This window comes from Trematomus bernacchii, unplaced genomic scaffold (genome assembly GCF_902827165.1).
Source record: "Trematomus bernacchii unplaced genomic scaffold, fTreBer1.1, whole genome shotgun sequence".
Taxonomy (NCBI): Eukaryota; Metazoa; Chordata; class Actinopteri; order Perciformes; family Nototheniidae; genus Trematomus; species Trematomus bernacchii.
In genome coordinates this window covers 5020435-5034990 of record NW_022987547.1, presented here as the reverse complement: position 1 = coordinate 5034990, position 14556 = coordinate 5020435, and the positions used below count along the sequence as shown (strand labels likewise).

Genomic DNA, 14556 nt, shown 5'->3' with positions numbered 1-14556 from the left:
ATGTAATATACTGTCAACGACAAATAAAACAAAGGACATATAATTTACAATGTTTCCTTACTTCCAGTCTGACCCTCAGCACTCCAACCATGGAGGGACTTTAAAAGGAGACCTTAACTTGGCTAAATGGAACTTGGAGACATAAGTCAGCAGAAAGCAAGAGACATCTGAGGGTCAAAATGATATTTTTTTCCTTGATTCTGCAGTTCCTAATAATAATAATGTTGTTGATGTTACCCTGTTAGAAAAACCTCTCAAACCAAACTATCTGTTCCATGGATTTTCCTTTTATTAATTGTTACTTATGTAATTTTCCTGATGCATGTACAATACTTAATTCAGAAATCTTCAAACAAGATGATTTGCTTTGGAAACTGAACTGAATTAAACTCAGCACAGTGATAGAGTTTTTTGGTAATTATCACTTAGCCTGACATACCAAGTAGGCCTAAGCATGACACGGCCTGCAACTATAGGCTACAACAAAAGAGGGCTGGGTGTTTGTTGAAAATACATAACAGGTACTGTAAACATTACAATGACAAATACATGTGATTGTGTAGTTACAGTACTTTCTTTAATATCCTATATTAAAGCTAGCATACATATACAGATTTTTAAAAATGTTCATAAACACTGAAGTGTGGCCTTGGCAACCAGTTCAAACAAGATGATTTGCTTTGGAAACTGAACTGAATTAAACTCAGCACAGTGATAGAGTTTTTTGGTAATTATCACTTAGCCTGACATACCAAGTAGGCCTAAGCATGACATGGCCTGCAACTATAGGCTACAACAAAAGAGGGCTGGGTGTTTGTTGAAAATACAGAACAGGTACTGTAAACATTACAATGACAAATACATGCGATTGTGTAGTTACAGTACTTTCTTTAATATCCTATATTAAAGCTAGCATACAGATTTTAAAAAGTGTTCATAAACACTGAAGTGTGGCCTTGGCAACCAGTTACTTAACCCTGACCTATTTATACTTTTGATATAGAAGATTGTTTAAGATAATCCAGTGTATGTGGTTTTGTTTGATATGTATTGTAACCTGCTTAACCTACGTTGTATTAGGCAATAACATACATCTGTGATCAATTTGTGATCAATAAAACACACAAGTTAAAACTAGATAGTCAAATTAGGCAGGTTTAATTTAAAGGTGGATGTGTTAAGCCATCATTTGTGTTTACATTATCTGATGAAATGTCCTGACAATCCAGTTCATCTGATGTAACACACTTTGCTCTTAGGCTATTTACATGCATATTACACAGTGTTTGCACATTTCTTACTCATGATTGTGTCATCACAACTACTAATGATACCAACACTACATCATGTAGTCTACATGAACGCAGTTGCAACATGAGAATGAACGTCAGTCCAATTAATGTGGGCCCATTATTCTTAAAAAAAACAGGAGTAACTTCAAATGTACAAAATGTGAAAATGCACCCTTCCTCAATCTTTAGAGTGGCGTGTCATTGCTCCAACTGTGTTCATGAATACACTTGACAGACAGCCAATCAGCATCCGCACGGTGGGCAAAAGCCGTGACGTGTCCTCGACCCGATGTGTGCAAATCAGCGGCCGACAGCGTGCCGGTGGAAACCAATCAGCACGTTCCAACGAACAGCTGCTCAGCCAATGGCGTGCCTCCACGATGGGAAAGAAGTGACGGCTTATATATGAAGAGAGCACGGTTCATTCAACATCATTACACAGAGGCAAGAATACAGAATACACCGAAACTGAGAGATACACCGCTATAAGAGGCTGGAACCAGTTGAGGCAACGCCAAGGCCGTTAATTCATTGACAAAACTGCAATTAAGGTATGTATACGCATTGTTGTGAATATGAATGTGAGACAATGTAATATTTTGTGACACAGCGTTGGTCCTCATTTTATTAGTTTCATTACGATAAACCTGCCAAATTTGACGATGTTAAGTTTACATTAGTCTTTTAATTATGAAGAGAAGACACTGATTTGTGATATACCATGCATTAAAACTTGTTTTTAAGAGCTCCTTATGGCAAAGCATTTTTTCCTGGCATGTCTGCTAGGCACGCTAACGTGGGTAGCTAGCTACCGGCGAATAAAAAAAAAGAAAGGAGACAGTGGTGTTAGCACTCTGAAGAGGCAATCGGGCTCCACCCACATTACCCATAGTCTTTCAACGCTTATATTTGACATTTTCGGGGATTTCTAAGTAAAGGTTACATTTCCCATCTATCATAGGTCTATACATGTATAGTGTATGACACTATCTATCTAACTCTACCATTAGCTGTTAAGTTGGCGACCTGAACTTTGTAGACAGCAAGCACATGTAATGACGAGAAAAGACACGTTTGTTAACACTGTTTTTTATTTCCCCCAGATTTCTTCTGTAGATCAGAGTTCAATCAAGCAAAGATGAAGTTGATGTGGGTAGTAATGCTGGTGGCCGGCACAGTAATTGCCGATGACGACGACAAGAGGGAGAGTGTAGGGACTGTGGTTGGAATCGACCTGGGGACCACCTACTCTTGGTAAGATTAAAAAAAATCAAAAGCCCTCAGGCTTCATGGCCTTAGAGGACAGTGATATGATACAACTTGCAAATTGTGAAATGACTATTGAGTGATTTGAATTTGTTTCATGTTTTCCTGTAGTGTTGGAGTTTTCAAGAATGGCCGTGTGGAGATCATCGCCAATGACCAGGGTAACCGTATCACCCCATCATATGTTGCCTTCACGGCAGAGGGTGAGCGTCTGATTGGTGATGCCGCCAAGAACCAGCTGACCTCTAACCCTGAGAACACCGTCTTTGATGCCAAGAGATTGATTGGGCGCACTTGGTCAGACTCTACTGTGCAATCTGATGTCAAGTACTTTCCCTTCAAGGTGAGTTTTTATTATGCATTACAGTGCAGCCCAACTAAATGCAACAACAATTATCTGTCTAAAGGTGTAAAGATTGAGCAATACACTTTTATATTTATACTAATATGGATACATGTTCCTCTTTTAGGTTACTGAGAAGAAGAGCAAGCCTCATATTCAGGTTGACATTGGAGGTGGCGTGATGAAGACTTTCGCTCCAGAGGAAATCTCCGCCATGGTGCTGACCAAGATGAAGGAGACTGCTGAGGCTTATCTGGGCAAGAAGGTACAAAAACCGGAAAGATAATGTTTGTCAAAGGTTAAACTACTTTTAAATAAACATGTTCATTTTATCAATAATTTAACATTTTCATCTTTCCCTCAGGTCACACATGCTGTGGTAACTGTCCCTGCCTACTTCAATGATGCCCAGCGCCAGGCAACTAAGGATGCTGGAACCATCGCTGGTCTGATTGTTATGAGAATCATCAATGAGCCGTAAGTGTCTAATGATTTATTCATCCATTTCCCTTTTTTTTTTTAATTGGGAAAATATTTCCCCCCCTTCCTGTATTATAATATTTAATTGTATTCTTTAGAACTGCTGCTGCCATCGCTTATGGTCTGGACAAGAAGGACGGCGAGAAGAACATTCTGGTGTTCGATCTGGGCGGTGGCACCTTCGATGTCTCCCTTCTGACCATTGACAATGGTGTGTTTGAAGTGGTTGCCACCAATGGTGACACTCATCTTGGAGGTGAAGACTTCGACCAGCGTGTCATGGAGCACTTCATCAAGCTGTACAAGAAGAAGACTGGCAAAGATGTCCGCAAAGACAACCGTGCTGTGCAGAAGCTGCGTCGTGAGGTTGAGAAGGCAAAGAGGGGGCTGTCTGCCCAGCACCAGGCCCGCATTGAGATCGAGTCTTTCTTTGAGGGAGAGGACTTCTCTGAGACCCTGACCCGCGCCAAGTTTGAAGAGCTCAACATGGTAAGTTTCATTCCAGTTGCATACAAGCTAAAAATAAAACCTTATGTTCACCTTTTTTTAACCTTGCCTTTTTTACTTTTCCAGGACCTGTTCCGTTCCACCATGAAGCCTGTACAGAAGGTAATGGAAGATTCTGACCTGAAGAAGTCCGACATTGATGAGATTGTGCTGGTTGGAGGCTCCACCCGTATCCCCAAAATCCAGCAGCTGGTGAAGGAGTTCTTCAATGGCAAAGAGCCCTCTAGAGGCATCAACCCTGACGAGGCTGTGGCATACGGAGCAGCTGTGCAGGCTGGAGTGCTGTCTGGAGAGGAGGACACTGGTATGTAATCTTCATTATACACTGTAGTGTATATTTGACCGGTTGCAGCTTGCCAACTTTATTTTGTTAACTAAACATTTTCCTCTCTTGCAGGTGATCTGGTTCTTCTCGATGTGTGCCCCCTGACTCTTGGTATTGAGACTGTTGGTGGAGTAATGACCAAGCTGATCCCCAGGAACACAGTGGTGCCCACAAAGAAATCCCAGATCTTCTCTACAGCCTCTGATAACCAGCCTACTGTCACCATCAAAGTTTATGAAGGTAAGACAAGAGTACATTTGCCAAACATAATTGAACATGTGTCATTTTATTTTTTGCAGACAGAAATGAAATATTGCTCCAGCTTAATCGTCCATTTTCTCCATAGGTGAGCGTCCTCTGACAAAAGACAACCATCTGTTGGGCACTTTCGACCTGACTGGCATCCCCCCTGCCCCTCGTGGTGTACCACAGATTGAGGTCACCTTTGAGATTGATGTCAACGGTATTCTGCGTGTCACCGCTGAGGACAAAGGCACAGGCAACAAGAATAAGATTACAATTACAAACGACCAGAACCGTCTTACCCCTGAGGATATTGAGCGCATGGTGAACGAAGCCGAGCGCTTCGCTGATGAGGACAAGAAGCTCAAGGAGAGGATCGACTCTCGCAACGAGCTGGAGAGCTACGCCTACTCCCTGAAGAACCAGATCGGCGACAAGGAGAAGCTTGGCGGCAAGCTGTCTGATGAAGATAAGGAAATCATCGAGAAGGCAGTGGAGGAGAAGATTGAGTGGATGGAGTCCCACCAGGAAGCTGAGCTAGAAGATTTCCAGGCTAAGAAGAAGGAGCTGGAGGAGGTGGTACAACCCATTATCAGCAAGCTTTACGGTAGTGCGGGCGCACCACCACCTGAGGGAGCCGAGGGTGAGCAAGAGGAGAAGGATGAGTTGTAGGCAGGATTCAAGTCTTCTGCCACCCCTTGCCTCTCTGGTAGTTACATCTAGATGTGTATATATTGGACTGATGGGACTCAATAGTGAGAGGAATGGTTGGGAAGGGGTGGCGATAACAAGCAACCATTCTGAATCTTCTGAAAGACTTTAAGATGAGTTTCAGTGAAAGGTGTTCTCTTCGCTGTGAGGCGGAGATATTCGTCAGCCCGGATATGAGGCTAGCTGCTGCTGTTCTCAGGCAGTCCTGATGGGGTTCTGTTGTGGGTGGGGGGGTGGGGACAGGTGTTCATGGGTCCATTCAGTGTCTGTGAGATCAAGAGATTGTTATGTTCACAGGCATCACTAAAAGTTATTTATTGAATCTGGTCATTGTACTTCAGGAAAGACATTGAAATAAATGTTTGATACAAAATGATACTTGATTTGTCCTCTTTTTTACATTCATATATAATTGAAAGATCAAAGCATGTTTTTGTCATGCAAGCGTGTGCACTGTGCAAATTACAATGCATTAATGTCCAACTTTTTTTCTTAGCACAAATATTTATGCTTCAATTAATTACATTTTGTTTCATTAACAGAGGGTTTATAAAGAAAGGATTGACCTCTAGCCAGTTTTAGTGTTTCCAAAATGGACACATCCTATATTGAAAATTAATTGAAATATTCTATTTATTTCTCATGCATTTGATTTATTGCATACAGTTATGAAAGACAGCTTTGCTAATTACTGTACTGTCAGATTCAAATACATTATTGCACTAAAATGTTTCCGTAAGGTTCAAATACAACTGGTCTAGAGTTAAATGGTTTACAAATAGTTATGCCAGTGGCTACTAAAACACAGCTTGGCAGGGGGTTCAGTAAGTTTATTATCAGACCTAAAAATAAACTGTGGGCTGTACATTTCCACTAAAAATAAAATTTGTATTTGTGTTCCGCATCTGTATTGGTGAATAGACCCAACATAAATGTATGCAGATTACTTGAATTTAATATAAGCATTATTTAAACCGCATTTGTAAAGGAATGACTGTCCTGTGCTTTGAGCCATAGACGCAGCTGATGACTGCAACGAGTGGTTCTTTACAAACATTTTATTCCAACTTTGGTAAATAAATATTACAACATCATGTCACTACAGTCACAACACAGTCATTATGAATGACACCCTGGGTGTCCATTCCTCCAAATACAAAGGCCAGGTTTATTGTCTCTGAGGCTGCGGGGCTGTTGGCCTCCTCCCCATCTCCATCCCCCTCACCACACACCTTCCAGGGCAATACACACATGGAGTGGTCCAGGCGGTTGGGGGGCATGTCCCCTTCAAACTTCATGAAGACCCATCTACATTTTTCTGCAAACAGAAGGTACACTGTTTCATTTAAATGTTATACAAATGCAAAATAAGTTGCTGTGGTGTACAGGAACAACTACACTGCCCCCTAGCATTTATTTATGCAGTCAGTGTTATGTACAGTATGAAGTAACACTTTTCAGTCACAGGCATTAGAAAAAAAAAGATGTACCAGTGTTGAATCTGTACATGGAGTTGCTGGCGCCATCTGCAGTCATCCCCCCAAAAATGTAGATGTTTTTGCCCAGAACGACAGTAGAGTGGGCTGCTACTCCTGGTGGGATGTCTCCTTTGGTTTGCACTTTCTCCCACGTCATGCTCCCTTTAAACAGTACACACATAGTTTTATTTTCTTAAACAAAACAAGCTTCCCAAGTTCTGAGGCTCAACATTGTAATCCTGTATGATCCTCTTAGATAAATGCAGCTAGGAAATATATTCACTTAGATCCTCTTATTATGATTAAGGAGAGTTCAGGCTTACTTGTGTCAAGAGAGTACATGTCATTGTGAAATTTGTCTCCAGCCATGCCACCATGAATGTAAATCCTTAATCCAACTGCTGCAACAATGTGTCCATGTCTGGCCGGCAGGTTTTTGCCTTGTGTTTCTGGTTGGGACCAGGTGGAAGACTCTGGAAACACCAAAAGATAAAATATGTCATATATTTAATGCAGATTAAGATAGCTCTACAGGTGTTACTTACAAAATTAATGATATCTCCTTTTGTACCTCTAAAAAAAATCCCTTAAGACATTTTAGGCCCAGGATCATTCACTGAAAAATCAATGTAACATTAAAGGCTGGAGCAACATTACCTTATGTGGGTTGTTATACAAGAAATGTCAAAACAAAATGTAATCTGTGTTAGAGATGTTAGACATAGTTGAACATATACCTGCATCAAAGACATGGAGTTTGGGGTCTGAGACAGGTGCAGCTCCTGCTTCTCCGCCAGAACAGACATATAGTCGGTCCCCTAGGCAGGCTGAGTTAGTGTGATATGTCCTGGGACCGGGGGGTTTGCCATTAACCTCTACATTCTTCCAGCGAGACTCACTCTCTGGACACACATGCAAAAAGTGGGAAATACTGAGAAATCTTTGGTCACATACTATACAATCCAACTGTCTGTCACAGAAACAACATTGGTTACAACACTGTGAAAAAACATACGGCCTTGTTACTTCCATTGAATACTTTGAATTTGTTTGATGAAGAGAGTTTACAAACAATACAGCAACTGATTTCATATAGTAGATCAGTAACTCTTTCTGTGTACTAAGCCCTGTTTCTGTAATAACAGTGCAATGCTACAAATGGAGATGACAGATTACTTGGTGAATTTAAAATGAGGATTTACCTGCTAGCTGTATGCTCTGGACACAATTGCGATTGCCGCTTTGCTGTGCCCCTCCAAACACCCACAAGCTCTGAGGGCAGCTCTCTGGCACAAAGCTGCAGTGTTCATAACGTGTCTCCAAACCCTCCCACTCCGGGATGTCCCATTCATGATTATCTGGTGGGTTCAGAAAGAACACAAATATAAGGAAAGCTCGAGAATACAAATGTAAAAGGAACAAAATGATGATCATGCCAAGTACATAACAAATGAATATGTTTAACCAATAGGGTGCTGTGTTAGCTCACCTAATGTCATAATCATTCATCAGTGAATGCAATATAAACTACTTCCATAATATATTTCTTTACACATTTTTGGTGAACAGTTTAAAAACACAGTTAAGCATCATATGTCTGGATCGGTTGTTTGCTGACAGTTTCTACCTAGATTTATGATATGCGAATGTGAGAAACTTCCGTTGGGGTTGGCTCCCCCTACAATAAAGATTCTTCCTTTTCCTCCATCTGCAGATGGGACAAACGTGCAAGTGTGACCCACACTAACACCTGGAGCACTGCCCCTGGGTATCAAAGAATACCTGTTGACAACAAAACAATTGGGTAAAAGGTTTGCTCATTACATCACTATGATAAGTACAATGAAATTATATGAATTTACTTACCAAATTCCTTCTTTGGGTTTATCAAGAGGATCAAGTACTGGGAGAAACTCCATGGCTGTCAAATATACATGAATTAACTTGGTGTTACTGTTGTTTTACTACAGGGATCAATCTGTTACATATTCAGTGTTGGTCCGGTGCGATAACAAATAGCTAATATATGACAAGCTTTGGCCAAAATCATTGTTGATTTTTTGACTTATTATTCTGATAAAAAGAACTCCCTATAAGCTAATGGTATCCACAGAAGCCATTAGCAACGTGAAATCTAGCTACGATCGAAGCAACAACTCAAATATGTTTGAATAGTTCCTCTTGTAAAGGATTAGAGAAAGGCGGTTTGTAGAACACACTCGTTAGCAGGTAAATGTTGTTTTATTTAGCGACAATGTCACTTAGAGCACGCTAAGTACAGATACGTTGCTAACGATACATGCTAACTAAAAGAGAGAAAACTACTTCCTCCACACTGACCTGTCCTTCCGGGTGGAAAGGGGAGAGTGTAATTAAACTGAAGTCCGTATCCTTTTGCACCACTTTCTTACGTCAATACAGCGGTTATTATTGCTACATGATACTGTGTTAATATATTTTAAATAGAAGTCCAAACCATTGCACAGCTGTTCGTTTAAGACAGGACGCAGATGTTACGCTGGCAACGTTGGTTGCCATGATTGAGACAGTTCCAAACGTAGTTGTCATGGTTGCCCTATGCGCATGCGCAGTTCACTCAGCCTGTCAATTCCACCCGACCGCTACCGTGTGGTGTTATTCATGCTAGTTTATCAGTAGCGACATGCAGATGTACACAGGAAATATTGGTGAGTATTTATTCCAGAGTAATTACTATTTTGCTCTGAAATAGTGATATTTAATCATTTTGGAGTGTATTTATTACTCATAGCTTCTAGAGTGCGATCAAAAATGCAGAGTCAATTCTATTGGAGTTAAACCATGGCCACGCTGTAACGGAGGTGATCTCTGGGGCCATTGATCTCGGTCTCCGTTACGGATTATATAGCTTCATTATTGGCGAAGTATATTCATTTGTTCCACGCTAAAACATTGCACAGGAAGCATGTGATTATATATAATTTATGCATATATTTGTCACGATCTGTCTGTGTTTTAGTTTGTCTGTCTCTGTTTTAGTTTGAAAAGTGTTCCCCCTCCCGTCTTGTCTGTTGCTGGTGATTGCGTTCACCTGGTGCCCTGTGTTTCTCCTCCCTCCTCACCTGTGTCTTGTTGGTTTGATTAGTCCTGTGTGTATTTAGGTTCTGTTTTCCTGTTAGTGTGTGTGTGCAGTGGCGTTTTTATATGTACAAAAGTGGTGGGGCACAAAAAACTTAGATGTCTATATATAAGCTTCTGCAGTGACGTGCAGTGAGGTTCATGGCTGGTGAGGCACTGGCACTGACTCTTCAGGTTTACAAATATTATATTTTGACCTAAACCAAAATATAATATTATTTTCAAAAGCTTTTTTTGTCTGATGCTTCGATTAATTTTAAACAGACAGTTCAACAAAAGGATACCCAAAAAATGTAATTTTATCATTTAAATATTGAATTGTTCTCTCTTAGTAAGATCCCATTTTCAATAAAATGGCGGTCTTACCTTGACTTGAAGATGAAGTCCATTTGCCTATCCTTCTGGACAAACATTTCTATTACTTTTTTGTAAAAGTCCTCCTTATCTTCTTGTAGTTTCAAAAGTCTATCATAAATCTAATCCATAGATTTATGATAAAAAAATTATAAAAGTAGGGTAGACATGTGGATGTTATCCGGCTAATCAAAACGTGCATTTATCTAACAGGTACGTTTCCCACAGATCTTATTTCGAGCTATTTTCTAAAATCCTCTGGAGAAATCTCATTGCTTTTTTGTGCTTACTTCCTGGTTTTAGGATGCGCCACTGCAGCTCTCTCGTCTCCTCTTCACACACCACACTTTTCGCGGCACACGTACTTACAGCCAATCAGCTCTGAATGATTTGAGATGACGTATGGTGGGTATGGTAGCTCCGTGCCCCTCTGGTCATTATTTTTTTGCCACACACATTACATTACAAAATACTCTGAGCATGCGCAGTGAAGTTTTTACAGTCACCGTTGACTTCACAGCGAGAGGGAGGGGCATAATCAGGTTTTGTCCCACATGGCTCTAAACAGCTCAATAGGCACACACTGTGACTGTAGACACACTAATTAGAAGAACACAGACTAAAACAGCAATGTACAGACGAATCAGATGATTAAACATGATCTTAAAATATATTTTATATATTTTTTTATTTATTTTTTTGCATTTTTGTAATCATTATTTGTAATACTTTCTGCTGACACTAGGTGGGGCTGTGCCCCACCTGCCCCTAATGACCAGTCGCCACTGTGTGTGTGTGAGATCCTTGGTGCTGGTGACTGTGTTCACGTGAGACAGTCATATTGAGGCTGTGTATCCTGTACCACAAAGAGGAATAAATGCCCACACCGGGTTGTATTTGAACTCTCTGCCTCTGCCTCCTTGCTTGGTCGGGCCGCTCAATGGTCAGCTTCACACACGCCCACTCATGTTCCTTAAGCACTTTGGTTTATTGACCTTTTTTATTGTAAAGATCATTATGGTTAATTTATTCTATTCTGAGTAAAATTACCTTCTAGTTGGAGTGAAATGACGTTCGATTGGGAGTAAAATTACCTTCTATTATGAGTAAAATGGCAGTAGAGTTGTTTTTAATATACACTACATAGAGTAAATAACCATTAAGCAGAGTCAAATCTAAGCACATAATAGAGTAAAATGAACTCTAAAAATACAACTCTGAACAAAGAGTACATTTTACTCTATATAGGTTGGGACCAAATGTAATATCTTTAGAGTAAAATTTTCTTCAATTTGAGTCAATTTTACTCAGAGAAATGTACTGTGTACTTACCTTGTCTTCTCTTAAATGGAAAAAAAAGTGTGGAGTTCCATACTGAACACACCGCCTCTGACTCCCTTTCATCGGCTCTACAGCTCATTACATTGACACATGCATTATTTGTGATTAAAATAATGGTTGTTGGTAATGTATTAGCGACCCCCACAGATGTATGATTTCACTGCGCCCGTGGGAGCTCAGTCCCCTCCTTATGGGAGCTCAGCTCCCATTGGCTCCCACATAACTCGAACCCTGCATGCAGGAGAACACTCGTAGATCTTCTGCAGACATCAGTGGAAGCATCACAGCTGATTGTATTAAAGGACTACTCCTCGTCTGCCGTCTTAAACAGATTTGCACCAGAAGATCGATAATAATTTAATTTCCGCAAATCCAGTACAGAGTGTCTGGCAGCTGTTACTCTAAGTGTTAGCTTAGCTCTGTCAAAAGATGTATTATCAGTGCCTAACAACACATTATATTTGTAGTGTTTCAGGGACAAAAATATAGATTTTCTGCTGCATAAACCATACAACCATACCTTTTGTCCACAGAGTAAAACCAAACATGGACGAGCAGTTTCTTGTTATTATGCTCCATATATTTATATTTTGCTCCCAGAAAACTGCAACTCTTACTTCTTTTAAATCCAGGTGAAACCCCTTTTTTTAATATATATATATATTGTCTCTGATTTGTATTATTATATTATAGTAAATTGTGTTATATTATAATTACATTCTGTATTGTATTATATACATTTAGATTAGGTTAGATCAGGGTTGCCAACTTTGGGTACCTGGCTGGAGTGAGATTGTGATATCATGGGTTTAATTTGGTTTAATTACACATATGCGCACGACATGACTGCTATCGTGTCAGCAGCGGGACCTTAGCATATATATAGGATATATATACAATATATACAAATACACAATAATGGACACAGACTATAAAGGGCACACAGTTTCATTCACTAATGAAAGTCAAACATGTTTGTTTCCACTGTTGTATTGTGTGCCTGTCGCGATAAGCAATTAATTGACTTATCGTACGATAAATAAAAATGAACTCGATAACTTTTCTGACCTCGATAAATTTCCATTTACATGAGGATGTGACTAGCAGTTTGAAAGGATGTACTTGAATTATTATTATATATTATCATTATGTCAGTGGTCTAAAATGGTCATACAACGGTGCCGACAATATTATCGTTTATCGCAATAATTTCCGGGAAAATGTATCCAACAAAATTAATTATCGTGAGAGGCCTATACATGAAACACACACACACACAAACAAATCTACAGACTTACTCCAAACTGCCAAATATATTCATTAAAGGGCCCATGTCATGGCCATTTCCACTGATCATAATTACATTGTTGAGGTATACTAAAATAGATTTATACTGTGCAATTTTCCAAACTCACATTGGTTTCGCATACAGCATCTCTGTCAAGCATGTGTATTCAGCAGTATTCACTTTCTCCACTAAACGACTCGTTGGAGCTCTTGCCCCCCCCTCCCTGTGAGCCTAGTGTGCTCCGATTGGTCAGCTCGGCCACTCGTTCTGATTAGTCAACCACCAGAGAGGCTGCGCCCATGTCAGTGCTTTTCCCGGCTGCTCTCAGCGTAACATCAGTCTTATCATGGCGTCGGTACAGCGGTATATTTTATATACATATATATTTTTAACTGTTGTTATAGAAGAGTGTGACGGCCCCAGGGCCTTTGTCTTACGATGGGGTGGAGCTGAAGAAGCTAATCAGCACGATCACGGACACCTCCGGACACTACGGCCCCAGTCTCTCTCCAAAGCGGCTGCAGGAAGACTAACTCTGCGATCCTCTCAACCACCTATCTTTGCATTTACCACAATAAATGTGCCGTGGTTTTGTAAACTCGTGTATGTCTCCTTGTCTTTCCGTTGTGGCCTACGAGCTACTCTCATAACAAAGAGTAAGTTATTTTTACCCGTTATAAACTACTACTGTTTGATGAGAAATCAAATCATGGTTTGCTATATATGAATTCAGGGAAGAAAGGATAGGCCTACTAAGTATTTCCATTAAACTTTATTTTTAGAAATGTACAAAATGAACATAAATATACATATATACACGGTATATCATCCATTCCTCCTCCTCTTGCCTGCGCACAGCCGGTGCGGTGCGGTGCCTTTTAGCACGAGGCCTCAGTAGTAGTAGAATCCCTTCCCCGTCATGGATTGTCCGCCAGGATCTGGCTGGACGAAATCAAATGCAAATCACAAAATATTAGAGAAACTTAGTTGTTTTAGATTCGTTAGTAGTAGTTGTGTAATGAACAGCTTGCCTGCTAATATGCTAACCTAGCTTTGTTTACCTTGGTAGCTAACACGATATGAACGTTAGCTTGGAGGAAAGGCAACTATAATGCAGTGTAATAAAACTACTATGAACAAAAGCTAGTGGTTCATATTAGGCTAGCAATAACGTGTTTATAATTGCAATCGTATACGGGTATTCTGCTACCATACAATGTAACTTGCATGAATACATTGTTTTGCGCTAGCATACAGCTAGCCTCGTTAGCTACATGCAGTATATGTACGGTCACAATGTACGGTAAACCGGAGTATACTGTATGAGTATTCCGTGTGTGTGACTGCAGACATTCTCCTGCCATGACAAACATGTAAGGCCATCTGCTGACATTGTAGTTGATATATTTAAACGCTAGCAACGTAGCATCACAAAAATGTTTTTCTGACCAAAACTAGCTCAAGCTCCGTGTGTTAGATCGCTACGCCAGCTATAATGTAATTACGTTTCGCGACTGACCGGCAAATCACCCGCAGTATACTGTCAATAGGTATTTTGTGTGTGAATGCAGACATTCTCCTGCTATGAGATACATGTATGCAAGGCCATCTGCTGATATTAGAGTTGATATATGGAAACTCTAGCAACTTAGTTAGCACAGTTAGCACTGTGTCAATGGCTTAGCAGTCCAACACAGTTTACACATTTAAACAGTCTTGTTTGATAAATACACAAATAACAATGCAAACTTACAGGTTGTATACCCAGATCTTCCCCTGCTCCAAACGGTCCAAACAAGCTGTGCATATCC

General features: G+C 40.3%; 2 protein-coding genes across 4 annotated transcripts; one reads left to right on the top strand and one right to left on the bottom strand.

Moving 5' to 3' along the window:
• Positions 1-1622: 1622 nt before the first annotated feature.
• Positions 1623-5545, top strand: hspa5 (heat shock protein 5). The gene is made up of 9 exons (XM_034123039.1): positions 1623-1843; positions 2396-2546; positions 2670-2901; positions 3029-3166; positions 3266-3378; positions 3480-3870; positions 3955-4192; positions 4286-4453; positions 4560-5545. The coding sequence occupies exons 2-9, from the start codon at positions 2431-2433 to the stop codon at positions 5126-5128; spliced, it is 1965 nt and encodes a 654-aa protein (XP_033978930.1). The 5' UTR covers positions 1623-1843; positions 2396-2430; the 3' UTR covers positions 5129-5545.
• A 662-nt stretch (positions 5546-6207) lies between these two features.
• Positions 6208-9192, bottom strand: rabepk (Rab9 effector protein with kelch motifs). Of its 3 annotated transcripts, none has more exons than XM_034123043.1 (8): positions 9122-9192; positions 8512-8566; positions 8273-8427; positions 7848-8003; positions 7383-7547; positions 6969-7118; positions 6658-6807; positions 6208-6485 (listed from the first exon to the last, which is right to left on the bottom strand). In XM_034123043.1, the coding sequence occupies exons 2-8, from the start codon at positions 8562-8564 to the stop codon at positions 6259-6261; spliced, it is 1056 nt and encodes a 351-aa protein (XP_033978934.1). In that variant the 5' UTR covers positions 8565-8566; positions 9122-9192; the 3' UTR covers positions 6208-6258. The 3 variants fall into 3 exon arrangements, with proteins under 3 accessions (XP_033978934.1, XP_033978932.1, XP_033978931.1); XM_034123041.1 differs by having other exon boundaries at positions 8986-9182; XM_034123040.1 differs by lacking the exon at positions 9122-9192 and having other exon boundaries at positions 8512-8973.
• Positions 9193-14556: the final 5364 nt, after the last annotated feature.